This window comes from Loxodonta africana, chromosome 21, assembly GCF_030014295.1.
Source record: "Loxodonta africana isolate mLoxAfr1 chromosome 21, mLoxAfr1.hap2, whole genome shotgun sequence".
Taxonomy (NCBI): Eukaryota; Metazoa; Chordata; class Mammalia; order Proboscidea; family Elephantidae; genus Loxodonta; species Loxodonta africana.
In genome coordinates this window covers 44,195,985-44,222,237 of record NC_087362.1, presented here as the reverse complement: position 1 = coordinate 44,222,237, position 26,253 = coordinate 44,195,985, and the positions used below count along the sequence as shown (strand labels likewise).

Here is a 26,253-nt window from a genome sequence, read left to right as displayed (position 1 = left end):
CTCATCCTTTGATACAGAAGCCAAGTGTCAACTTGCTTTGGATGCTTTTCAGCCTCCCCCATTACCCCACCTCACTGAGCCCTGAGGGCATCAGATGCCTGGCTCTGAGAACCTTGTCTCAGGAGTCTTTCAGCCTGGTTTTGCCCAGGACCTAGGGCCTGTACATGAGAAGCACAAGGAGTCCCTGGGAGTTGCCAGGGCCCTGCAGGCTGGACTACACTCTAGGAGCCACCAGGCCAAGTCTCAGAAGACCCATGCATTGAAGACGTCTTGCCAGTAACACTAAAAGACAAGGGCTCCCCAACCCTCTGCAGCAGATTTCCCAGGGGCCCCATGGTCCTCAGGCCACCTCCACTGTGTGTGTGTTGCCCTCAAGTCCCAAGCTCCGGCTGTCTCTGACCACGGCTAGGAAGACAGAAAGGGGCCCAGGCGACAGAGCAGCTTCCTTTTCTCCTGTTCCCAGGATGCAGTTGTTTCCTGGCCAGTGAGCCCCGTTTCCTCCAGACGGTCAGTGGCCATGGCCGGGCAGCAGGCCCCATATCCTGATCCCTGCTGGGGTGTGTGCCCACCTTCAGCGCCACAGCCCAGGGGTCTATCCTCCATTCTGGGTCCCAAAGTTAGCCACTGTGGTCAATCTGAAGTCCCTGGGATGGATGGCTGGAATGCGAGAGATTGGGTGTGAGGACCAAAAAGGGGGAGGGGAAGCCTCGACAGGAGGGAGAACTGATGGGGGCAGCAGCCAAGAGAAGGTAGCCTATAGGGAGGAGGCCTTGAGTGTAGGCCCTAGGATCTCCCTTCCCAGGAGGCATCTGTCATAGAGTCATGTCTCCTCAGGTGCTAGAAGCAAAAACCTCTCTGAGGCAGCCCAGCCCTGGGGAAGGGGAAGGACACCTTGATCCTCCCAGGATCTGTGATCTGTCCTTTCATCTCTGAGGGGTTTTGTTCCTTTCTCTCAGGCACAGAGACATTACTGACTGTGAAATGGGTACCCGATGGTGGAGGGATGTGCAGGAAAACCCGCTATAGGCCCGCCAAGACCCAAGGGGCTGCTCAGGCTAGGGCAGCTCCAGGCCATGGCCCATCCCCACTGGAGAGGTGGGTATATGCCCTTGGGCAGGGGTCCCTGGAAGCCCTGCAACATCACACCCCCTCGTCACTCCCAGTGATCTCATGCTGTAAGAGGCCCTGGGGCCCCAGGCTACTTGGGAAGAAGGACTGAGAGGGACTTGTTTGGTATAGTGCTCTGAAACCCAGCTCCTGGCCCTGCCAGGATGGGCAGTTGCTAACAAGAAGTGTGGCAATGGTAACTCTTGTCCCAGCTCACCAAGGCAGGCAGACATCATCCAGGGACTTGTCCTGAATTCATAGAAAAACAAAGGCTGCCAGATGGGAAGGAGTTCATCCTGTAAAGAACACCAAGGAAGTGGCTGTAGCCAACCAGCCTTCTTCCTCCAAGGACACACAACGTCGTGGACCATAGGTTCTTTACTTGAGGCCCACAGTGAACTTCAAGGAGTGTGAGAACCACCAACATCCCACACAAATGTATATATATGTATGTGTGACCACGGCCCAGCAGAGCCACATGTGGACACGCATGCATGTACACAGCTGTCATCAGATTTTTTCAACAGGTCCATGATCTCAAAAGGTCAAGATCAAACCAGTAGCAGAAGACCATGAGAAGCCAGGGCTATTACTGTCCCTGGCCCTGCCCCCTCTCCCGTCTTCCCTGGCACTGAGGCTGTCTGGGGTGGCTGTCTGGGTCAGGAAGCAGGCAGGAAGTGTACACTCCTTCTTCTGCTAGCTCACTTGCTCTCGTTGCTCCGCAGACTGTTTCCATCTGGCTGAGCACATGGACAGAGGCTGCAGAGCCAGACCCTCTTCCTGTTTGGAAACTGCTTTCCTTGCACTCTCTGGAGCACAGCTTTGAGAGCTCACAGGCTGCAGCGCTGTATACCTTTGGGGAAGATAGCCCGCCCCTACCACCTGCTCATGCCAATGTTCCATGCAGGTCCCTCTGGTCCCAGGTGGAGTTTTAACCCCTAGCTTTGAAAACATGGGCCAAAACGAAATGTTCTGATTCTGTGCTGTTCCTTTATAACCCAGGCAAGAGTGGCCAAATGTCAGCAGCCTCTTCCTGCCCCCAGACAGAAACAAGTTCTTGAAGAAATCCAGAAAACCCTCTCTGGGGCATTTTGCCTAATAATAGCAGTGACAGTGATAATGGCTGCCTGCTTGTTATGGGCTCTTACTAGCCCCAGGCACTGTTGTAAGCACTTTATGTGCATACTTGAGCCCTCACCTGATGAGCTCCTTGACTCTTCATGACATCTACTAAGATGTAGGTGGTAGCCAGGAGTGGCTTGAGCATCTGCTCCCTTCACCACCTCAGGATGCAGAGCACAGGAAGCCTTCCTCTGGGTGTAGGCCATGGCCCCTGCCTGGCACTTCTTAGGGCTGCATTCCAGTCTTCACAGTGATTTCAGGGACCCCCATTCTGTCCTCAGCTCTTTGTTTCTTGCCCTTGTACGACCTCCAGCTGCACCAGACCCTTTCCACCCCCAAGGAACCTCACCTGTTGCCCTTTGAGCCTTGGAGGCCCTCCTTCCCACACACAGGAGACGGTGCTAAGGTCTGAGAGACCTAGGCCGGCAGGCCAGCCCAGCCTCCCACCCGCCCTTGACCTCTGTGTGTCACTGCATGTCCCCCACTGTCAAGGAGGGTGAAGGGTGGTTGGGATTCTGTCCACCGCCATGGATAGCACTAAGGTGAGTGCACAGTATGTGTGAAGTACTGCCTTTGCCTTCGTCCTTGCCTTACAAGATTGTGTGCATGCTTAAGGCCAGCTCAGAGGCCCCTCCTCTCGGTTCCTCCTGCCCATCACACTGAACATGGGTGGTGGGGCGCACACCCAGTTCTCTCTTGGCTTTGACTTCTTAGACCCTTGCTGTTCAGAGTACAGGTGGTGGCAGCACCAGCATCACCCAGGAGCTCTCAAAACAAGGGAGTTCGGGTCCCACCCCAAATGCTTAGGATCCCACATGGGAAAAGCCCCCTCTCAGACTTCAGGGGTCAGGTTTTGCTTATCACTGGACCTCCAGCATCAGATAGTCAGTAAGGGTCAATACCCATTTTTCAGAGTTAATTAAAATGATGGGAGGAGGGGCCCAGGGCTAATTGTCCAAGCTCTACAAGGTCTGAGGCTCCCCCAGCACTCTGCCCCGGAAGGTGTCCTCTCGTGTCCTTGCCCCAGGCCTTCACTTGTCACCAGATGGAACCCCCCCATCCATGCCCCTGACCTGGGGCACATCCCTCCTTCCTCCTCGTTGCTGTCCCAGAGCTGCCAGGGCCCCAGCCCTAGCTCCCGCAGCTTTCCTGTGACAGGCGCTGTTCAGCCCCTCCACTGCCTCTCAGCAAGAAAGCTCCTGGGCCCTGCTGCGACCCATTAGCTTCTTTCTCACTCTGAACCGCGCAGCTGGAGCTCCCGCTGGATCTGGCAATTGTGCCAGGCGGGCAGAGGGCACTTGTCCTCGCCAACCTCAGCTGAACCTGCCCACAGATAAGAATGTGGTCACTTCTTGGATTGTGTTCCAAAGATGCCATTACTACCACATTTTAACTACTCTTTTGTCCACACTGCATGAGGGGCATTGCATCCTCTCCAATTCACCAGACCCTACACCCCTCCAGCCCCTTCCTTGGCCTCGCCTTCCTCCATGCCACTTGAATCTAGAGGGAAGCCACCTTCCCAGCCCTGTCTCCTTGGTTCCATAGCCACCTCCTAATCACACAGCCCTTCCATGGAGCTGCCCCATCCTGCAATGCCTTGCAGATGGAGACCCGCATCAGAGAAGCCGTCCCTTACCCAGGACTGCCCTGCTAGTCAGCAGCAGGACTGGGGCTGGTCCTGGGGGTCCTAGACTACAGTGTCTGTGCTCTGGCCAGCCTCTGACCCTCCCCAGCAGGGAGGCAGGCGGGCAGCGGAGCAGGGCCTCTTTGGGCCTGAGCTGGGCGACTAATGTTTTCACATCTGGTTTTGTTGAACTGTAACTTGCGTTGTGCATTGAGGCAGAGCTATTTTTATCCTGACATGTGAGGTTCCTTCACGTCATAGCCACAAAACTCAATCCAAAACATCCCTGGGAAGGTTGTTTGTGAGACGTTCTGCAGATTCCCATGTCGCCCCATCAGGTTTCACTTAGCAACATCTGCAGAGCTGCTCCCCCACCCCTGCCCATCACCACACCAGTCTGGTTCTATGTACAGAGAGCTCCCGACAGCATCTGTCTGCCCCACGGCCAGGCGTCATGTCACGTGAACTTTCTGCTGGAGCTCAGTAAGGAGAGGCTCCTGGCTGGCCAAACCATAACTGCAGCACTGGCATTTGGCCTTGTCCGTAGCTGCTGGCCAGCACTGCACTCCCCTCACACCGTGGTCCTCCATGCCTCCAAGGAAGCCCATCTCCCAGGGCACATGCCAGGTCGCTCCTCATTCTATTCTCCGCACTCCTGTGCCTGAGCCAGACCAGCTCACCACGCCCCCCCGCCCATCTCTAGTGGTTGGAAGGTTCTGGTGCTGTCAGGTGTGCCACTGAATTGGGTCCTCCCGATCCTGTAGTCTGCAGGCCCTTGGGCACAGTGTTGGAGGGCATGTATTCTACCGCCTGAGTACCCATTCCTCGAGCTCTGCCCCTTCTTGCCCTGCTCTCCTGGAGTGACACTCTACCTCCCCAAATGTAGAAGGGGTAGCTGTGGTGTCCACGAGCAATGTGCACACAGCCCAGAGCCCAGCACGTTGGGAAGGCTCAGCAGAGTTGGCTTCTGTCAGAGCTGCTGAGCAGGGGCTGGCTGCCAAGCCCAGCTTGTCAGGTGTGTGGAGGCTTAAGTACAGGAGCTGTTGCTCAAATGTGGGTGGAAGTGCCTCAACTGCAGCACTTTGAGTGCTCCCTCAGGGAGGAGGCAGACTACCCTAGGGAGAAATTACTTCAGATGAGAGAATCCTGCCATTCCAGTAGTAACACTCCCGGAGTGAATTCCTTCTTCTCTCTCAGCCCTCTCCTCCTCCATGCTACAGCCCTGCCTGAGAACATCTTTTCTCAGGTTCCATCTCAGGCCACCTAGGCCGAGGGCTGTTTAGATCAAAGAAAAGCTGGTGGATGAGGAGGGAAACTGAGGCTAGGGGAGATCCAGTTGGCCCTCACCTGTACGAGTGAGCACTGGGACAGCTCCTGTCCACTCCTGGGGCTTCCCTGGCCACCCTACCCTGGGCAGGATAGGAACTTGCAGATCCTTGACCAACCCACCCACAAGTGCCAAGGATTGCCGTATTGGGCCTGTAGTCCCTCCCTGTTGAGCTAGTGTCTCAGCCAGGCTCTCCAAGGCTCAGGCCCCATCTTGGAGAGGCTCCTTTGCTCAGAGGGCAGTGGTTTGGCAGGTGGGAGCCCAGGGTCACCCCTGCCTGGAGGGTGAAAGGCCTCATTCCCGAGAGCAGCAGGCCAGGCTGAGCAGCGCCTCAAAGCTGCAGCTCTGGCCTCCCAAGAGCCAAGTCTCGGAAGGGTGCCCGGCCCCCGTCACAGTGTCCGGCCTCTTGCTATTTGTATCTTTAAAGGTTGGGAGCACAGCAAGGGGCAAGCCGAGGAAGCTCTCCCAACATCCATAGTGCTGGGAGAGTAGGAATTGTTGGCGGAGTTTTGTGCAGAATGAGCATTGCCCTCCTCCCTCCCACGTAAGGGCCTTGGCTCCAGGGTCTCTGTGTGGCATGGACGTTGAGACCTTGGTGTGTGGAAGGCGAAGGGCAGTGTGACCAGAGAGAAGGTGGTAGCTAAGGAGTCTGGGGCTGTGTCCAGAGCAGTCCAGGCCTTTTCTTCTGCCATCTTTGGGAAGCCTGCCTGCCGAAGTGGGCTGATTTCCTTTCCGGTGGAGACAAAAGGTCACAGGTGACTCCTTGTCCTCCTTGTACCCTCTGTCCCTCCTGGCAGGGCACTATGAAATTGTCCCAGGTCTGGCGTTTCCCTACCCAGACATCTCCAGACTCTTCCCCAAGCCCCAGCCATCCATTTTGAGATGCAGCCTGCACAGACTCTCTGGAAGGAGGTGCCAGTGAGAGTATCTGCCCATGCAGCGCTCTGCCGTGGGATGTGTGCTCGCCTCAGCAGCCCCAGTTGTTGAGCACAGACTGTGGCAGCCCAGGCTGAGTGCATTCCATGCATGTGCCGTTTCATAGAGACCCATTGCCTCCACTCTACAGATGAGGAAGCCGAGGCTTAGAGAGGTTAAGAAATCTGCCCAAAGTTGCACAGCTACTGCAAGTCTGACCCCGGGTCTGACGGACTCCCAAGCCTGGCTCTTATACCATGCTCAATAATGCCTCCGACCAGCTCTGGGAGGCTAGAACCAGCAGCTCACCTGGTGCCTGCCAGAGGCACCCTGGTCCTCAGGAATGGAGACTGGCCCCAGATAGCCCCAGGTGGGGAGCATTTCTTTGTGGTCACTGCCTGTATTAGACACTTTGTCCTTTGGAATACTTCAGAACCTAAATGGCCTGATGCCTGAAGGGGGGAGAAGTGGGAAGGGGACAGGACACAAGCAGCTGTCACAAATAAGCACCTAGGGTACACTGGTGCAAGGCCTCACTCACTTCCGGTGTGAGATGTGTAGCCAGTGCCCATCCTGGCCACCACCCATGCAGCTGAGCTTGTATCATGAGTGTGGGGATGGTGTGGGGGCTGAGGGGCAGCAGGGCCACCTCAACAGCTGTATCTGCAGCCACGTCTTCAGAGATCAGCCCCAGCTGGGCCCGAGGTAACTCATCCCCAGCTGATCCCAGGGTAACTCAATCTGTAAGAATGTGACACTTGATTCTACAAACAGCCCCTCTGGGCAAGGGAGCAGAGACTGTCTGCCATTCCAGAGTCACTCAGGACCTCCCAGGCCAGGCTGTTCTGGGCAAGGGCCCGGAACAACACACCCCAAACAATAAGAAGTTAAATGAGGCCTGTCCTGGAGCTGTGTTTCTCATCCAAGGCTTGCCCAATACAGGTTGACCGGAGCCATCTAGGAGGTTCTCTGGGAGAGGACAGGACGGTATAGAGGTGGCTCCTGGTGCAGAATCCTCAGAGTAATTCACAACTGAGAAACACAGAACAGAAAAACACTGCTTCCCCACAGGGACAATGAGAAGACAGAAGGGAGGTCTGAGTTTAGCAGAAGGAGACAGTTGCTGGGAGGAGGCTTTGTGCTGCCTTCTTGCCATTGGCGCCTAATGAAATCAGCCCGGAGATGCTCCACTCACACTTGTTTGTAACCCTCTGAATGGTTTGGCACGTTCCTGTTTTGTGCTTTGGTCTGATGCTTCTGGGAGCTGATACCCCCTCCCGTTGCCAAGCTTGAATCCCAAATGTCCCTTTCTCTACAGGTACCAAAGGCTTAGAATGTTCTCCTTCTACTCCCACCATGAACTCCTACTTCTATAAGTTCATGATCAACCTTCTCAAGAGGTTCAGCAGTGAGCAGAAACTCCTGGAGACCAGAGGCGCCTTCATAATCAGGTCAGCCTTGCGGGCCTCTCTTCCTATACCATCCCACGTGTCAAAGCAACCCTTTGCTTGCCTCCTTTGTGTTTGTTTGTAAAAGAAACTAAGAAGATTCGCACCTCACACCAGGTTGCTGGTACTACCAACATGAAGCAGGTCAATGTTGGCATTTTTCCAAACAAACCAATTTATTTTTCACTTCTTGAGACAATATTTTCCCTCAAGGTTAAATATTCTCGTTAAATACCATTGGCAGAGTCTTTTTGGGGAGGAAAGGGAGGCTGTACTCTGGAGCCAGGCCAGTGCAGGGTTTGGCCAGTGTTGGTGGCAGCAGTGGCTCGCCAATGGAGCCTGGTTCCGGAGCAACACGAGTCTGGTCCTGGACAGTCCCCGGGTACCAATCCCTGGTTGCTTGAGGCCTCTAGAACTTCTACCTGAAAGAGCATGGCTGGGTCTGGCTCTTAGCCTCCTACTCAGCTGCAGAAACATGGCCCAGTGTCACCCCCAGGCTAGCACAATGTAGATCAGGAGCACAGATTCTTCCAGGCTCCCAACAAAGCCAGACAAGAATTTTTTGGCATAGTCTTTGTGGCCCCAGTACTCCCCAGCAGTGGTTCTCAGCTCTGGCTGCTTGTTAGAATTTTAAAAAGAATAAAGAAGATGCCTGTGCCTCATCCCTGACCTGTGAAAGTAGAACCCCTAGAGGTGGTGGGGCTATTAAAGTGCCCAGGTCACTCGGGGAGCAGATGAGACAGATGTGGTCAGAGTTGTTGGGAGGATTTCTAGCAGAGGGTCCTGCCTGGCAGGCTTCAAGGCAGAAAAGAGCATGGAGAGTTCATTTTCCTGTAAACCAGAAAGCAGGGGGGAGAGGGTCCAGTCTTGTGGGCCACACTAAGGATTGGGGACTTACCCAGAGGTCAGTGAGAAGCCAGTGAAAAGGCTTGAGCAAGGGAATGGCATGATCACCCTTCTAAGTTACACAGATTACTGTGTTGCTGGTGGGGAATGGGGTGGGGGGACAAGATGGACTTACGGGGAGTCCAGTTGAGAGACTGTTGTCAGGTGAGGGACAGTGGCAGCTTGTTCACTTGGATGGGAAGAGGCATTAGGATTCAGTAGCGAGTAGAAGGCATAACTGGTTGGTGATTGGTTGCATGAGGGAGTGAGGGGAGAGGGAGTTGGAAGTGACCCCAGCTCTCTGATTTGAGCAGCTGGGGTAGTGGTATCATTCCCTGAGATAGGAGCCCTAGGGGAGGAGCAGGAGGGAGGAAGGTCAGATGCTGGAGTTTGAATTGCTTTGGGGATGTCAAAGGAGAGATGGTGAAGAAGCAGTTTGCTGTACTTCTCAAAAGAGGGACCTGAGGCCTGAGGTACAAATCTGAGAAGTGATGGCATATTCATTCATTTGTTCGTTTATTCAGCAAATACTTAAAGATCACCAATTCTGTGCAAGAAACCTTTCTAGGGGCTTCTTCCCTCGTGGAAGGTGAGATTGAAGCTCTGGGAGTAAGAGTGGTCAGTGGTGAGGCCAAGCTCTGAGGAGCCTCAGTATGAAATAATGGGTAAAGAAGAAGGGGGAAAAGGAAACTGAGAAGAAGGGCCAGAGATGGAGCTTGCGGAAGGCAGGGAAGGGAGGGGATGAGGGGTCCAGCTCAGGCACAGGGTGGGGTCTGAGAGCAAGTGATGGAGCTGAGGAGTGGGAAATGGAGGTAGTAGATACAGACACCTTGATCTAGGAGCTTCCCTGTGAAAGGAAAGAGAGCAGGAGGCCCCAGCTCAAGGGCTGAGGGTGAGGTTGAGGGCACCCTGCTGGGGAATGGGCCAAAGGATTAAGGTGTGGCCAGGGACAGACCTGCCTGATCAGAAAGACAAACAGTATGGAGGAAGGGGCCAAGAGTCTAGCCTACCAGAAGGATGCCCTATGGCATGGGGGAGGGAGGGTTGGGTCACCACCCTCTTACTTTTCTGGGCTTTTATACAGCAGTGTTTTTCAACTTCTGCACTGTTGGCATTTGGGGCCAGATCCATCTGTGTTGTGGGGGCTGTCCCGTGCATTGTAGAATGTTTAGCAGCATCCCTGTGCTCTACCCAGTAGGTGCTGGTAGCACCCCCTCACCCACCCAGTTGTAACAACCACAGATGTCCACAGACATTGCCAAATGTCCGCTGAGGGGCAAAATCACCCCCAGTTGAGAACCACTGTCTCAGAGGAACAGAAACAGATTCGTTGACCCGAAGAGGAAGCGTTCCGTGATTTTTCTTCACATCGAATTGGGCAGTTTTCAGTCAGGGGATTGAAGCGGAGAGTAGATGTGGTGCAGGAGATCCCCACCAGGAAAACAGTGGAATATCCCCACAGGAGTGACAGTGCACTTTGTGCGGTTTTCCAAATTGCAGAGGTGTCAGCACATGGTACGTTCTCCTTGCCTGAAAGATTTGCGGGGAGCCAGCGGGGAGAGGTCTTTGAAAACACATTCGTCACCAGCATCCTCTCTCTGGAGAGCTGGGCTATCATGGGTTTTCCCATCCTGTATCAGCCTCCCATGCCCGATCAATGACTGGGGAGAGGGCTTCAGGGTAGTAAGGTAATAACCACCCCAGACTACACAGAGCAAGAATACAGGCAGTGTGGGTATGCTTGGGCATGAGGTGTTGTGGGCTCAGTGTCTCCATGGGAATCCTGACTTGGCAGAAGAGAAAATGAGAGGAAGCAGTACACACCTCTGGTCAGGGTTACAGCGAGGCTGTGGACCCCTGCACTGAGCTAAGTCCACAGCTGCCACTTCATCCCTTCTGTGGGTGAGTGCAAAGCCAGGTGCCTGGAGGTTCAGCAAGGCCCAAAACAAGCTGGGGTTCAGGAGCTGAGCCCATGAGTCCTCCCTCCTCATCCTGCTGAGGCCTCTGTGTATCCAGCTGCATGGTGATCACTCACTATTCCAGGGCTCAGACCCCACATGGATGACACGGGGCCCCAGTGGTACTGAGCCTGGCCTCACTCCCACTCACCATAGTGGCACAGCATTTGCTAAACCATGGCACTAGTACAAAGAACCCAGGGGATGGGATGGCAGGAACCTTGGGGCCAGCCCCTCATACATGGTGTCTTTCCTAGTTATTTACCTCCTCTGCCCAGCCTGCCATCCCCAGAGCAGCACTCAGCACCTGTCGTCACATGCTATAGCTCACAGCCTCCCAGCCCAGCCTCCTCAGGGCCATGCCAGCTCTGTGAACTGGCTACCTGCTGCTTGCTAAGCCAGTGTGCCAGCCTGCTTCTGACCAGCCACTGGTCACAGTCCAGGCCACCAAGTTGAGCTCTCAGGACCCACACAGCACAGTGTCTGCCATAGAAGAGGCCTCCCAAACCTGTGGCTTCCTTCTCCTTCCTGTGGTCATGCAAGGGGCTAAAGCCCTTCCACAGAGATTTGCTGGGGAAGAGCCCTTGGGAGTGGCCGCCTTCTCCATCCCCTCCCACTGGCCCCCCACCCCGCTTCTCAGGGTCATTTCCTCTTTTTCTGCTGACAGCTTTAAAGAAGGCATACTAATGGTACCTGCAGACTGCCAGGTGAAGCCAGGAGCCTGATAAGAAATGCAGTTAGTGATTTCCTAACCCTCTCCTTAAGGCAGTCTGTGGTATGCAGACTATAAGTCGTGTCCCTGCCCCGCAGCCTCCAAGATTGAGCATTGAGACAGAAAGGGAGCAGGTCCTTCTGGCAAATCAGTTAAAAGCCAGTTATTTCTGCAGTAGTGTATTTAGCTCAGAGCTCAGGAGCAGCTGCTGTAGGGTAGAGAAGGGCTGACTTAGAAGGATAAAGGCACCCAGAGTTCTTGAAGACAAACATCTGGTGGGGTTCTTGGCAGTTGAGGAAGATGCATGATTACCCTTAGGACCCCGGGAACCTTTCCTCTCCCACACGCCTTTCCCAGGCCTATACCTTAATGCGGGAGTGGGGGATCTGGGAACGGACACCCAAATCCAGCCAGGCCCCTCTCTGGACATCATCTCTCCACCTCCAGGTGGTCTCGTTATCTGGTGGCCATGACAGTTCAGACACACATCGAGGCTTGGAAAGCCAACAGCTCCAAAACCCTCCTCTCTCAGCCAAACTCGCTGATTCTTGCACCAGTCTGGACTCTCTGGCAGTGGGTGCTTGAGGCCAGGATAGAGAGGGGGCAAGGGAGCTGTGGGGACCCTGGCACTGGTCACCTTTGTTCAGGCTCCTGAATCCCCAGCTGTGCCCACACCCACACTCCCTCTCAGGATGCCCACAGACTTTGGAGAGCAAAATTAAGAGTGTAGCTTCTGGAGTCAAACAGACTTAAGTTCGAATCCCAAGTCCTCCAGGTGTTAGCTGTTTGTAGGCGCTTTTTGCTTTGTCCATCAAACGGAGATGCTGATGGTGGCTGCCTTGTCAAGTTGGGAGAATTACATAAAGACGTGCATGTTAGAGCACTCTGTGCAGCCTGAGCACTATGGGGCTGATAAAGGGGAGCTCTTGTTTGGTCTCTTGCTCCACTTCCCATGGTGGTGGTGGTAGGGGGCGGGGGGCACTAGAATCAGGAGAAGGGGTGAAATCATTGGATCTTCTGTGCCAAGAGCTGGCCCCATGCACCAAGCTACCGCCCAGCACCGAGGACACCCTCCTGCAGCCTGGCTTGTCCCTGCTGAAACAACTCTGCTCAGAGTAGGTGTTCGTGTACATTTCCCTCATCCGGCTTTTTCCCACCCTTCATGCTAATGTGGCTAAACAAGCATGGAGTTTGTTTCCCAGTGAACCAGTCCACTTATTCTTTGCAGAAACGGAGAGAGGGAGAAAGGCCAGCCTCTTTGATAAACTGTGATATGGACTATAGCGTCAGCCAACAGCTGTGATCCTTACAAGGCCTGCTTTTGTACTGGGAATTGAGCGGGTCAGAGGATGTCGCTCTGCCTGCCAAGACGGCCCTCAGGCCAGCCGGCCTCTGGCTTCATCGATGTGCGTTTCCCTTCCTCTTCCTCCCCACTGCCTAGTATGGAGGACTTGCCAGAGAATGTATTCATTTTTAGCGAGAGACTGTATGTTGTCAACTCCAGGGCTCGACTTGAATCACCCAGGGGATGGTGGCTGAGGCCTGGAGCACCCTCCAGGGAAGAGGGCCACTCCTAGGAGGAGGACAGGCTGGGGGCTGAGTGGAAAGGGAAGAACCGGTCACAGGGACTCTCATGAGACTTGATCCAGGGAGGCCCCAACAGTCAGGCTTCTGGTCTACCCTGGGCATCCTCTCGCCTGATACCGACAGGCCTGGTAGCCTCTCCAATCCAACACTTGCTCAGGACTCCTATTATGTGCTCCTGCTAATACTGCCCACCCACCCCCCACACCACTGCCACCACTGCCGCCACCACCACCACCGCAGTTCTGGGTTTGCGTAACAGCTCTTATCTTGGGGGAGTGGAGTTGGGAATTGATTGGCTAGCGGAGTGGTAGAGGTGGGTGGTAGGACAGAGGAGCCTGGGCCTAGGAAGCCACTGGAAGCTGGATTTGTTTTTAATTGTGGGGCCTGGGGCCGGGGAGGGGGCGGCCTCAAGAGAAGAAGCTCTCTTTCATGCCGTAGCTGGGAAATTTCACTTTGCTGGCCTTGTATATTCTGCTGTATGAAACAGGGCGCTCAGTTGGGCCAAATTGCCATTGCGGCTGGAAGGCAGCCAACACACAGACCACCCCCCGCCCCCACACACACACCCCAGCCCCACTCCTTCCTCTAACCCTTCCACCTTCCCAGTTTCTAGTGGCCATTGGTATCAGTACACCTCCCCCCGCCACCCTGTTTGTCTGTGCTTGCTACCTGATCTGCCAGGGGGCTTCGGTCAGGCCCCCAAAAGTTCATTGTACTAATGCTAATGGAAGGTGAATTGAGGGTAATGTGGGAAGGCTCACATCCCTGGTTTTGTTTTCATTGTCCCTGTCCATGGTAAAGTGACCAGCATCCCTGAACTTCACAGGATTCTGGAGAAGGGCAGAGAGGTGAGGCTGGAAGGCCCAGGGCTCAGGCCAGTCCCACACTGTCTGCAGAGTCCGCTGTCAAGACGCCAGTGCTATGCTGGCACACAGTTTACGCCACGCTCCCTCTGAAAAGTGATGTTAGTTAGGGCCCATCACATGGAAACCGCATGTGATGGGCCCTATTGGGCCAGGCTGGGATCAATTAGTTCCAAGTCGGGGAGGAGGGGGAGAGAGGAAGTCCTGGCCAGAGAGAGCCTGCACAATCTACTCAGGAAGCTGAGGGGCTTTAAAGTTTAAGGACAGCATCCCCATTTTTCAAGGGTCCTCCTGGATCTTTGTGACAAGGAGGCTGGGAGAAGGCCAAGGGACTGCTCACTTTCAGCAGGGCTCAGGAGAGGTTAGAGATCACAGACAAATGGGCAGCAGAGGGGTTGTGTGTGACAGGCCCCTGTCACCTGCCACCCAAGCAGCCACCCTCCCACTGAGCGAGCTGTTTGTCCCTGTATCCAAAACCCACATGGTAGAGGTAAGGACTCAGCAATAGGTGTGAACAACAGGTGTGAAGTGGGTGACCTTCCCTGGCTGTGCCCTGCCCACCACCAAATCCTCATCATACTGATGCCGGCACCTGCTCAGCCCTTTTTGCAGTCTCAATTGAAAACGCTTCCCCTGTCGTCTACACACCTAAGCAGCATTGCCCCCTACTCCAACCATCTCTCCGTAGCCACTAGGGCTGTGGGATGATGGTCAGGAACTGTTCACAGGCCCCGAGCACTTGGAAATGAATGTCATTCTGAAGCTCGAGAGGTGGCTCCATAAGGAACCTGCAGCACTCTGTGGCCTGATGGACCGTTCACCCTTTACTTCAGGATGCCAGGAGACTCAGAGGGTTTCGACATTGGTAACTCAGACAGCTTGATTAATGAGCAAGAAGCTAATGTGTATCATATTGTAGCATCTTTAGAAAATAGCAACAGGTTTGGAATTGGCCACTAGAAGTTGTTTTCCACCGTCCTACCTCCTTGTATTTCCTTGGCCTGACCTTGGACACTCTGTGAGGTCCTCCCTTTTCTCTCCTTGAGTGGTTTTTCACAGTAGGTAACCTCTGCACCTTTGTCTTCAGAAAAATACACAGAAGAGTTTGTCACACGCAGTGTGTGAGGCTGTCTAGACCAGCTGACCCTTCAAGCAGAAGGAGAGTTTCCAGTCTCAGCATGTGTGATGGTTGAGCTTTGAATGAGCCTGGCCAGGGGGACTTGGTGCTGAATGCAGCCCAAGGTGGCCAGCCAGTCATAAGCCCATGTGAAATAGCATCGGACAGCTCCCAGGAAGGGTCTGGGCAGGCCAGATACCTGTTTATAACCTGGTCTGCAATGGCTCACCAAAGCAGCTCTTAGGATCTGAAGTGAATAATGGAACTTTCTTTAAAAGTTCACTGCTTCAGCACCCAGAGGAGTGTGGGCTTTGGTTTCATTGTCTTTTAAGTGCCTGTGTAGCATCAGAGTATTTGCTCCTCAACTCGCTCACCCCATGTTGGTTATGATCCACGGGGATGCCGTGTAGCCGTTCAGAGACCCCAAGGCTGAGGTTCTTGAGAGTCTTCCAGACTGGGGGTAGAGGCCGTTTGGGAAAACTGCCTGTTGTTGATTCTCCCTGCCAGGCCTGGGGTCGGAGTGTTGTGGAAGGGAAAACAATGGGCTGGAAAGACGAACATGGCGGGAAGTGTTCAGAGGGCCGTGTGCTGGACCCACCTGCCTCAGAGCCATCAGCACTGGCACCAAGGAGTCCCTTACCTGTCTGCACAGCAAACCCAGGCCCACCAGCCCAGAAGCCTCAATTCGAAGGGCCTGGATAGCTCTTGTTGCCCAGCCCAGGGATGTCAAAGCTCCTGGAGGTGCAGTGGCTTCCCCGACACCACTGCAGGAGCAGATGTCTAATCTGGACCCTGCTTTTCCACACACCAGGCAGGCTCCCATATGCGGCAGCCAGGACCCTGGGAGGGTATTAGCCCCTATTGGAAAGAAGCTGTGCTCTCACATGGCATCCGCCTTCCACCCACAGTCCTTAACTCATAGAAAATCCCCTTCAAAGACCCCCTCCTGATGTAATCTCCTCCTCCTCCTCCATATCCCAGTGCTCTGACCCATCTTGTGTGGCTGTCACCCCTCTGAGCCAGAGGTGAAATGCTGAGCGAATCCCAGCGCCTCTCCCTGTGTTCCTTCCCAGCCCCCAGTGGCCACCCCCTCACCCCCACCCCTGGGCTCTTGCCCATCTATTATCCTGGCCTACTCCTGGTCTATATTTAGACACATAATCTCATTGGAACTATCCAGTGGAACTCTTTGGCACCTTGACAGTGAACGTATTTCTTGGTCTAAATCTCCCTTTTGACTCTTGCTCAAGAGGACATGTCTTGCCCCTCCTTCCTCCCAGATTGTTTATTTTTCCTTCTGGCCTATTAGTCACTCACATTAACCATACTGGCCTGTCCTTCTTTCTGAAGGCAAACTAAGATGGATTTCAAGTGCACCCCAGCAGTGTCTCTCATTTTCTTTCTCATTCTCCATTGAGTGTCCTGTGCTATCTGGTTTGAGCCTCCTCTTTCACACTTTGAGAAGCTGCACTCCTGAGTGCTAAGTTGAGCCTGTCTTTCTCCATTCCCTCAGAAAGTCTCTCTGGTGTGTGCCCCCTTACCATCCCCAGTCACATGCCACAGTCACATGCCCATCTCCAGCCCTCACACTTAGCTCACCTCCTGCACAGTGGGGCCATCTGAGCCTCCTTGTTGCTCTCCCAGAGCGCGTCTTCTTTAGCCCAGTAACGGTGCTATGTCTCCATTTCACCCTCGGCTTTGTTATCAGTAACGTCATGGCCTTGGATGAGCCCTCTTGACTCAATAAGTTTGCATATCCAGTCTCTTCCCTATAAGGGAAGAACAGTCATTCAAACTCGAAGACTCCCAGCCCTCCACATTGCTTCAGAAAAGAACATGTGTTGGAAGTTCTTCTGTGTCCCAAGAGTTTCTGACTTGTTTTCAGCTTGATTTTGCCACCTCTTTGATAAAGCCTTCTCCCTTTTTTAGCCAAGTGAAGCTTTTTTTCATAATGTGCCAGACCTTCGTTCTTTGGAAGGATAACATGGCTGCATCACCACCCTCCATGCAGCCACACCCATGACACTTTGTTTTTTAAGCACACACATCGTAAGTGTGCAGCTCAGTTAATTTTTACTAATTTGACTACACAGATCAAGAAACAGAATATCTCCAGCCTGCAGAGGTCCCATTAAAGTCTCCTCCCAGTCACTACTCCTGCCCTCTTCCCCAAAGTAACCACTGCCCTGATATCTAAAACCATGGGTTAGTTTTGCCTGATTTTGAACTTGATGTAAAAGAGCACAGTCTGTGCTCTTTCTCGTTTAATTTCTTTTGATCCACACTATGTGAGATTCATCTGTGTTAGGTGTAGCAGTAGTTCACATTTCTATATAATATTCCATTGAACAAATGTACCACGATCTATTTGTATATTTCATTCTACTAGTAGATGGCATTTATCTTCAGTTTGGCTCTGTTAGGAATAATGCTGCTATGAACATTCTTTTATGTGTCTTTTGGTGAATATTTGTATACATTTCTCTTAGGTGTGTAACTAGGAGAAGCTGAATCAGAGAGTTAATATACATCTGTTCAGACTTAGTAGATTTGGTTCCAAGTGATTACAGCAATTTCCACTCTCAGCAGCAGTGTTATGAAAGTTCCAGTTGCCCCACGTCCTCACCAACACTTACTATCATCAGTCTTTGATGTCAGCCATTCTAGTAGGTGTGTGGAAACCCTGGCAGTGTGTAGTGGTTAAGAGTTATGGCTGCTAACCAAAAGGTCGGCAGTTTGAATCCACCGGATGTTCCTTAGAAACTGTGGGGCAGTTCTACTCAGTCCTACAGAGTCGCTAGGAGTCAGAATCGACTAGAGGGTAACAGGTTTGGTTTTAGTTAGAAGGTATGTAGTGGTATCACCTTGTAATTTGCATTTTCCTGAAGACTAATGAAATTGAACAGCTTTTCATAATTTATTGGCCTTTTGGATATTCTCTTTTGTAAGGAGCCTATCCAAGTCATTTGTACATTTTCCTATTGGGTTTTCAATGTTTTTCTTACTGATTTGTGGAAGTTCTTTACATATTCTGGTTTTGAGTCTTTGTCATATATATGACTGTAATTATCTTGTCCCACTCTGTGGCATGCCTTATCACTCTCTTAATGATGACTTTTGATGCACAGAAGTTCTTTATTTTAATGTAGTCCAGGTGATCAGCTTTTCTTCATGGTTAGTACTTTTTATGTTTCCTGGAAATTTTTCAAGGATTCAGGAGCTCATGGGAGCATAACCATAAAGTAGCGTATTTCTGGTCGGTGTATGTTAAATATTCCCAGTGAGTTGGGCACTGAGTATAATCCACCTAAAACCCAGAGGCATTATTTCTTAGCTCTGGACAGGGTCTTGGAGACCACCTAGTCCAGCCTCCTTGTACTTTGTAAAAAGCAAAAATTCCTAGCCACTCCACCCACCCGCTACCTCACTGAATCCAAGGGGCTTCTGATGCGGCCTGGCCAGCAGTGGTTTAAGTTGGGAACCACTTATCTGTGTCAGTCACATTCTTTGGGTGGCAAGTGGTAGGAACCCAGGCCACAGGCACCAAAATGAGTGAGGAGACTTGACTGACCTGTGTAGCCAGACCATGGCAGCAAGAGCCAGGAGCTCAGACATTATCTCCTTGTGGTTCTGCGTCTTCCTAGCCCTTATCTGAGGGTCAGCCTTGTTTTGGTCTCTTCAGAGTGGCCACCGCCAACTCAGGGATCACATCCCTGCAGTCATGATCCAGGAGGAAGGTGAGATTGGCCCAGAGAGGATCATGTGCTGACCCTGGTGGGGACAGCAGTGGCAGGGAAGTGGGGCTGTGGGTACTGTGAGTGGCAGCCCTACCTGAGCCCCACATGGAGTGGCAGGGGAGCAACAGCTCTCCAAAGAAAGGAGCCGTTCTCACCACAAGAAAGGCAAAGAGACGCCAAGCAGTGCAAACAACAGGGGCCCACCACATAGCTGCTTTCCTAGGCACAGTTCTCTTATATGAAATGAGGGCAGTGATCATTACTGTCTCCTAAAGGTGGTTGTGAGAATTAAATAACATAGTATCTGGAAAGTGCTTAGAAGAGAATTTGGCACATAGGAGCTCAGCTTCTGAGAGGCAGATGCTCTGATGTTGGCTGTCACTTTTCTCTTGTTTTCTAGAGAAGGGTAAAAGAGAAGGCCATTGAATAAACTAAGACTTGAACCCAGACATCCTCCCTTCCTCTGCACCCCCCATTCTTGCTGCTCTTTGTCAGTGTTGCCCACTCAGGACTCGTGATTGCAAGTGACAAAAAACCGACTCTCACCCTCACTTACTTTAAAGAGTAAAAGTTGTGTGGAGGCAGGATCAGGGATCGGCTCATTAAAAACTCAAAGTCCAAGGCTAGCACTCATCTTCTGTTCTCAGACTCAGTCTTACTCCACCCCCTCCACAGCTGGCTCTTATTTCTCCTCTGTCGGCCTTCTTGAGCAGGCCTTCCCTACTCAGACAGATCGTGACCGGCAGGCCCCTCAGCTCACCCCTGCCCTCACAGCATCCCATTCTTCAGCAGTAATCCTGGGCTTGAGCCTCACTGGGCCTGTCACTGTGGCCAGAGAACGGTGGTGCCCCAATTGTCTACCTACAGAGGCAGGAGCAAGAGCAGTTGGTCACAGGAAATCACAGCTCTGGAACCAGAACTCAAGGCAGTGGACGCCAGGGAGGCAGACCAACCAGCGTCCACTTTGTGGCCTGGGTTCAAATGCTGACTGAAGGGGGCTTTGAAACATGCCCACCAAAGGCGCCTGGAATGACAGGAGCAGCAGAAGGAATGACATGCTGTCTCCTTTGCAACAGCCAAGTCCTCCATCTCTCTAGAAACAATGAGGGTGAAGCTGTACAGGGGACTCTCGACCTTCCTGAAGGTCTCACTGTGAAAGCACAGTGAGAGCAGAAGAGTAGGGGTGGGGTGAGAGCCTTCCTTGCGTTTGCAGCATTGCATCTTGCTAGAGACTGGAAATTGTCCGCCATGTTGTTTTTGGCAGAGCGGACAGCTTTTTCCCTTGTAATGTGTGGAGTTAGGGTCAAAACAGTGGCCATGGGACACTGGATTTTAGGCTCAGCTTAGAGAATGCTGAAAGGGACCTTAAGGATCACCCAGGTTTTTTGCACAGAAGGAAGCTGAGGCCCTGACCTTCCCAGTAAATGTTTGCCCCATGCCGCCTCCACGGAGCTGGCCATTCTGGGAGAGCAAGCCTCTGACAAGTCATTTCTGGTATGATGGTAGCTTGGTTGGGAGGAGTTGGGAGGTAAACAAGAGCTCCAGGGAGCTTGCAATAAAAGAGCTAACCTGGTTTGGGGCAGGGGTCAAAGATCCATTCAGCACAGAACTTGAGTCTTTGCACCTTCTTGGAGCACCTAGAACCACCCCATGCCAGCCCTGGGCACAGATGGTTGACCAAAAAGCTTCCATCCCTGCCTTCATTGTGGTTGCAATCTAATGGAATAGGCAGACAGGTGACAAAAAAAAAAAAAAACAGGCGACAGGTAACTAATAAATATGTGAGCCAGTGTTGGGAACGTGCTTGGAGGAGAACAAGGGGCAGGGTCCCTCAGGTGCAGGCCCATCAGGGTGGGGGGTTGGTGGGTGGTGCCCTACAGCGTCCACAGAGCTGGAAAGCTGTGACCTGGATCTGATGTTTTCTCAAAGCATAAAAGTGCCCTAGTTTTCCTCTCCTCGGGCTCAGCTGAAGCTGCGCCAAGAATTGGCTTTTAAAGGCTGCCTGAAATGTGGTTTGGAGCCAAAAATCTATAGAGCCAGTGCAGTTGTGACCTTGTCAAAAATGCTTACTGAGGAAAATAAAAGGGGTGGGAGCTCGGATTTTTCGCCCCCTTTTAAAATTAAAAAAAAAAAAAACGGATTTGGACTAGCCCCACCCCATCCCTTTCCCACCTGGCCCATGCCTTTCTGCACTGCCAGAGCCCCCCAGCTCCACAGTGCTGTTTCTCCCATTTGTCCGTGCCTCCCCCGGCTCCCCACTCCTGTCTATCCCCCATGCAACAGTAATGAAAATACCAAGTGGGTAAAAATAAGGAGCATGGTTATAGCCCTGGAAATTAGGCCACAGCTGTCAGGCCAGACAAGAGTCCTTGCGTGTCTCTGAGAATGGAACTGCTGAGAGCAAGCGCTCAGCCCCCTCTCCTTTAATAAAGGAGAGCTGAGTCTCCACCCAGCACCCACCGGGAAGTGGGAAGCAGGGCTGGGGTCGAGCTGGCCTAGGGAGCGGACGGAGGCCTGGGAGTATCCACGTACTCACTGAGTAGACCCACCCCGTGTGTCCCGGGTGCCAGGCCCAGTGCTCACTGATGGGGACACTGCCATGAGCAGAGCTAGTTCCCACCCTCAGGGGCATAGTCACCAGCCCCAGCAGTAATAGCGCAGCATGATATGATGCTCTATGGGAGCAGATGGGGGGTGCCCAGTAGCCACCAGCGGTGGGGGTCCAGGAAAGCTTCTGGAAAGAGACAATGTGTAAGCTGAGCCATGAAAGATAAGTAGGAATTAGCAGGGGGTGGAGATGGGGAGGAGAAGGTGTTGCTGGTACAGAAAAGAGTCTGCTTTGGAGCCCAGAGCCAGTTCCCTGGACACCTTGGGAACCGGAGGTGGCTGGGAGGGAGGCAGGGCGAGCCGAGCAGTGAGGCTGCACTGGTGCGAGAAATGGAGGCCAGATGATGGGCTGCAGGTGGGGCCCTGGGCCCACCAGGGAGGGTTGGAGGCAGTGGAGGGGCCCATACTCATCTCTGTGACAGGTAAGGCCTTATGTCTGCTCCCCTGCCATTAGCATCATAAAACATCAAAGGCACCTGGAATTAACCGACTGAAACCATGTCCTCTGAAGAGCCAGACAAGTCCAGGCAGGGGTTGTAGGGGCATCAACGAAGTTTTAAATCTAGTTCAGATTATTTGCTCAAATCACCTGTTCCAGTAGTGCTGAACCTTCTAGAATGGTGTAGCAGTACAATCTCTTGTCGGCAAGCTTCCAGAGCTGTGCCCATGAATTCAGCTGACTTTCCTTATCCCATCTTTTCTCTGAGCCCCTCCTTCGCTTCCCTGAAGGGTACTCCCACCCACGTCTTCTAGTAGCCCCTGGCCCTAACAGTTGGCGGGTCTGTAGAGCTGCCACACTTTCTTCTTGCCCTTGAAGCCTGAGCATCTGCCCAGTCAGTTCCTTTCGCTTCTCCTGGGCCCCCCAGTAACACGGTAATTGGATTTTCAGATCTGCTGTGCACCCCGTCTGTGAGTGTTTCCCGGTCCCCTGACCCTCTGCAGGAACACCTGTGATCTCAGCACCGAGGGAAGCCCCCGCGGGGAAAGGGTGACAGAGAAATGACTGATCTTCATCCCCCTACCCCCCATCCCTCTTCTCTCATTCCTGCCTAAAACAGACAGTAAAGACGCTGCCACCTTCTGCCCCCAGCCCGTCCCTGCTGCCAAGCTTACACGCCCACAGGATGGGGCTCTGGGCCTAGAGTAAGAGTGCAAAGGAGAGCAGTGCTCAGAGTAGCCATCGCATGCTGTCTGTCTCCAGCTCGGCTCCAGAGATGAGTATCTGTAATTATAGCTTTTGGAAGGTCACAGCTTTCATTTCATTTTTGTGGTGTTGGGAGAAAAGTTCAAGCCTCTCTTCACATGTGTACAACTCCAGGTCTGGTCTTCCTAAGCCCATTAATAGGTTCCTAGGAGAGAAAATTCATTGCCATCAAGTCAATTCTGACTCATAGTGACCCTGGTGGGTTTTTAGGAGAGAAAAAACAGCAATCAGAGATTTGCCCACAGGCCAAGCATGGGGTGGGGAGGGCGGGGGAGTGGGGAGAGGATAGCAGGACAGATAGAACTGATGGGCGTGAGTACCCGAGGGGGCGAAGATGGCCGGCAATCTGGTGGCTTCTCCTCAAGGACCCAGAGTCCCAGCGCAGCCTATGAGGAGGAGAGGAGAACTCTCCTGAGATTACTCCATCCGAGTCCTCCAGGCTGTGATTGTCTCGCCTGCCATGGCCTCCTGGGTCCATCACTCTTGCTCAGCCTTGACTTGGCTCTGTCCCCCTCCCTGCCATCAGAAAGGACGTCTGAACCGGCAGCCCCAACACCGTTGGTACTTAAAAGTAGAATGAAGTGGGTTGTAGAGACACAAATGGTATATAAAGAATAGCCCAGAAGGGTGGCTTTTCAGTAGCAAGCCGTGGTCCCATTCAGACTCTTAGCGGCCTCACTCACCAGTGGCTTCACTCTTCCCAGAATGCCATGCAGTTGGAGCAAGTCAACGTTGTTGCTGTAATGGAGACAGGGCCATCATCTCCATTGATAAGACTTGCCTCGCGCCTCACAGTTCTATTTCAGGAGCAAGCAGCCCATGTAGTAGGCATCTTCCCCTGCTCATATTATGCTAATCGCTCCGTGCAAACAGGCAGACTTTGTAGGAGGTTTGCCTGGTTTTAAATGAAACATACTCCTTTGAAGCAAAGAACCCCAGTAGCTAAAAATACCATTTCCCTGCTGTTGATCCTCTCGTTTGTAAAATGCATGTTTCCATTGTTAAATCTGCAACGGCCGCCAGTCCTGGAGAGGAAACTGCCACCCTCACCGGCCAGGGACATGGACTTCACAGGGAGGGGCACCTTAAAGGAGCGGGTCCATAAATGAGCACAGGAGGAGCCCCGAACATATAGCTCCATAAACACTTTCTTATCCATTGCTAAAAAATATTTTAAGCTCTGTCAAATACAAATTGACATAATGCGGAGGAATCTAGAGTAAGATGTGGAAGACCCTTCACCACTACTTCCTCCCGAGAAGTAGCTTCTGTTTCCAATTTCATACATTTCCTTCCAAAACTTTCTCTCTGCATTTATAAACATACGGCTTGGTTTGGTTTGGGGATTGGTTTTGGTTTTTCTGATTCTGGACTAAGTATTGTTTTGCAGATTGCCTTTCCTCATGTACAACCACTTCTCGGAGGCCTTTCCATGTCAGTTCAGCACACCTCCCTCGGGATTCTGAGCCCATATGGACTCTGCCCTCTGATCTCTGGGCCAAAGCAGAGCAGCTCCGGGCCTCTCTCCCTCCTCACCAAGGCCTCCCCATCTCAGTGTTGAATCCCACCCCTGTGTTACTCTGTGCATGGTTGTTGGTCTTGTCTGTTCAGATTGGGCAGTGAGGGGAGGCTGGTCCAGGGCTGGCTGTTCTGTGCTAAGGCGGGGTTCCAGTGTCCCTGAGACCTGGGACTCCTCAGATGCCTACAGTAGATATCCCCAGAATGACTTCCACGGCTGCCTCAGGCTGGGGCCCTTTCTCATTCTCACACATTGAATCCAGTGCAATTTCCTGGGCTGGAAAGGAACATTTTTACGAAAAGCCTATTTCATGCATCTTACAATTCCCTGAAAATGACTGATCACAAAGGGAATTTTTTTAGACCCTGGCGGGGGTGGGGGAGGGTACAAATAAGAGAAACCACCCCTTCCTTTTGACCACAAATAACTCAAGCAGTTCCCTCCTTGCTGTCTTTGTCCCCCGACTTCTGCAGCCCTTTCAGATTCTGATCTTCTTGCCATTTTCCAAAAGGCTTTGCAGTGAGTCCGCTCTGATATTTGCTCTTTGTTACCAGTAGCGGGTCTTAGTGTTTAACTTCCCATTCTGTTTTCTGACGTTTATCTGGGTGCCCTTTAAGTGGGCCCTTGTGAAGAGCTACGGAAAACAATCACAGTTCAGAAAATCTCATAAAACCCCCAGACTAAAGACATGAAGACCAGAAAAGCACTAATCTTTCTAGCTCCTCAGTCGGGACTGTTCTGAGAAAATCAAATGTACCCAGAAAGGCTGGAATGGCATATGCCCAATGCAGCAGCTGGGGAGGTGAGCTTCCTCCCCAAGGACCCATGGATATGGGAGGTGAGCCCAGTCATGTGCGTTGCCTAAGGGGAGGACAGCCACAAACCTGGGGCCCAGGAAGAGGTGTGGGCAGGCATAGGTCATACCTGAGAGCTGAGCTCTTTGCCCTTCTATTTTGAATGGAAGAAGTTGGTGCTGTACACAATAGGCTGGGGAACGTTGAGGTAGAGACCAGCAGGGAAATAGTGAAATGTACGTAATTTGTGAAAAAGCAGGACCAGGCTCCTGGGGAGGGGAAGGTGGGACCACGAGAAGGGAAGCAACTGGGCCTGAAGCCAAAAGCTCCAAGGCCCGGCCCAGCTATGTGGCCAGACATCCTCTAGGACTCCTAGCAGAATCTCCCGTTCACACCTAGAGAACAGTACTGCTGGCAAGTACCAGCAGCCCACCCTGATGAGACGTTGGGGCAGTGGACCTCAGCCCTGACAGGGAAGCTTGTTAAGAATGCAGACTGCTAACTTCCTCAAGGGAGGGCCTGAGCACAGCATTGGTGTCCAGGCGATCTTCAAGTGGCTGCAATGGACAGTCAGATCCAGAGATCTCTCAATTAGAGGGTGCTCCTTGCATGGAATGCCCTTCTGGTTCTGGAGGGTAAATGTGCTACCTTCTGATTGGATGAGGACCTGGGTGGAACCAGGGTGGTGTTACCCACTGTACAAGGGCAGAATGCTCAAGGCAACCACCAGAAATCAAAATGGCAGCCCTGGTTGGAACTCCTTCAGAGCATATGAAGTTCTTTGGAGGAAAGTCACCACGGAGACATGAGACATAGCAAATCCCTATGAGCACCCAGTGCCCACAGCCACGAGGATGGCCCTTTGAGCAAGGGAGGGATTCTTGCCTCCTTGTAAGGCCTCTCCTGTGACTACATGAGCACTGGGCTGCTTTAAGGCAGAGGAGCACAGTTGTGGAACCTGTCACAGCCACAGGGTCTGGGCCAAACGCTGACTAAATTGATGAGATGTGCTCACCATCTGTTAACGTTCGTGGTTGTATAAACATCAGCAGAGAGTGATTCCTTGGCCTAGAACAAAGGGACTAGTTTGGAAATACAGTTGTCCTTCAGTATCCATGGGGGGATTGGTTCCAGGACCCCGACAGATACCAAAATCTGAGGATGCTCAAGTCCCTTATATAAAATGACATAGTATTTGCATATGATCTACGCACATCCTCCTGTATACTTTAAATCACCATAGACTACTTATAACAATGCAGTGTAAATGCTGTGTGAATAGATGTTAATGCTTATACTTAACATGTAACTTGAGACCGGAAGCTAACCATGCTCAAACAAGGACTGCCGGAGAGAGACAGGATCTGTGAAATGGCAGGAGGCTGTAGCAGCCTATGCCTACACATCATTTCATTCACATGGATTCAGCATAGTGCTCAGCACTCAGCAAATTCACGTTTTACTTTTTGGACGCCCCCCTCCCTGAATATTTTCGCTCCACGGTTGGTTGAGTCTGTGGATGCGGAACCCGTGGATGTGGAGAGCCAACTGTAATAGGATGAAGTACAGGAAAATGCGAACTGGGCCCCTCAGATCGTGGGGAGAAGGCTCGGTCAGGAAGGAGAGGCCTGTGCCCCTCTGCACGGGATATACAGCATGGGGCTATGGCAGAATGGGAGTGTGAACTCTGACTCAGGGGCCCAAGTCCTCGCCCCCACTGTGGC

The 26,253-nt window shown here is 52.5% G+C and overlaps 1 protein-coding gene across 3 annotated transcripts in view; it reads left to right on the top strand.

The window, feature by feature from the left end:
• VAC14 (VAC14 component of PIKFYVE complex) overlaps positions 1 to 26,253 on the top strand; it is a 103,273-nt gene that overhangs the window by 55,099 nt on the left and 21,921 nt on the right. For all 3 annotated transcript variants that reach the window (XR_002787469.2, XM_010596806.3, XM_023556665.2), the window contains exon 14: positions 7,417 to 7,549. Coding sequence is in view for 2 of the 3 variants with exons in the window: in XM_010596806.3 (XP_010595108.1) it covers positions 7,417 to 7,549 (133 nt within the window). In the remaining variant the exon portion in view is untranslated. The remainder of the gene's footprint in view (positions 1 to 7,416; positions 7,550 to 26,253) is intronic.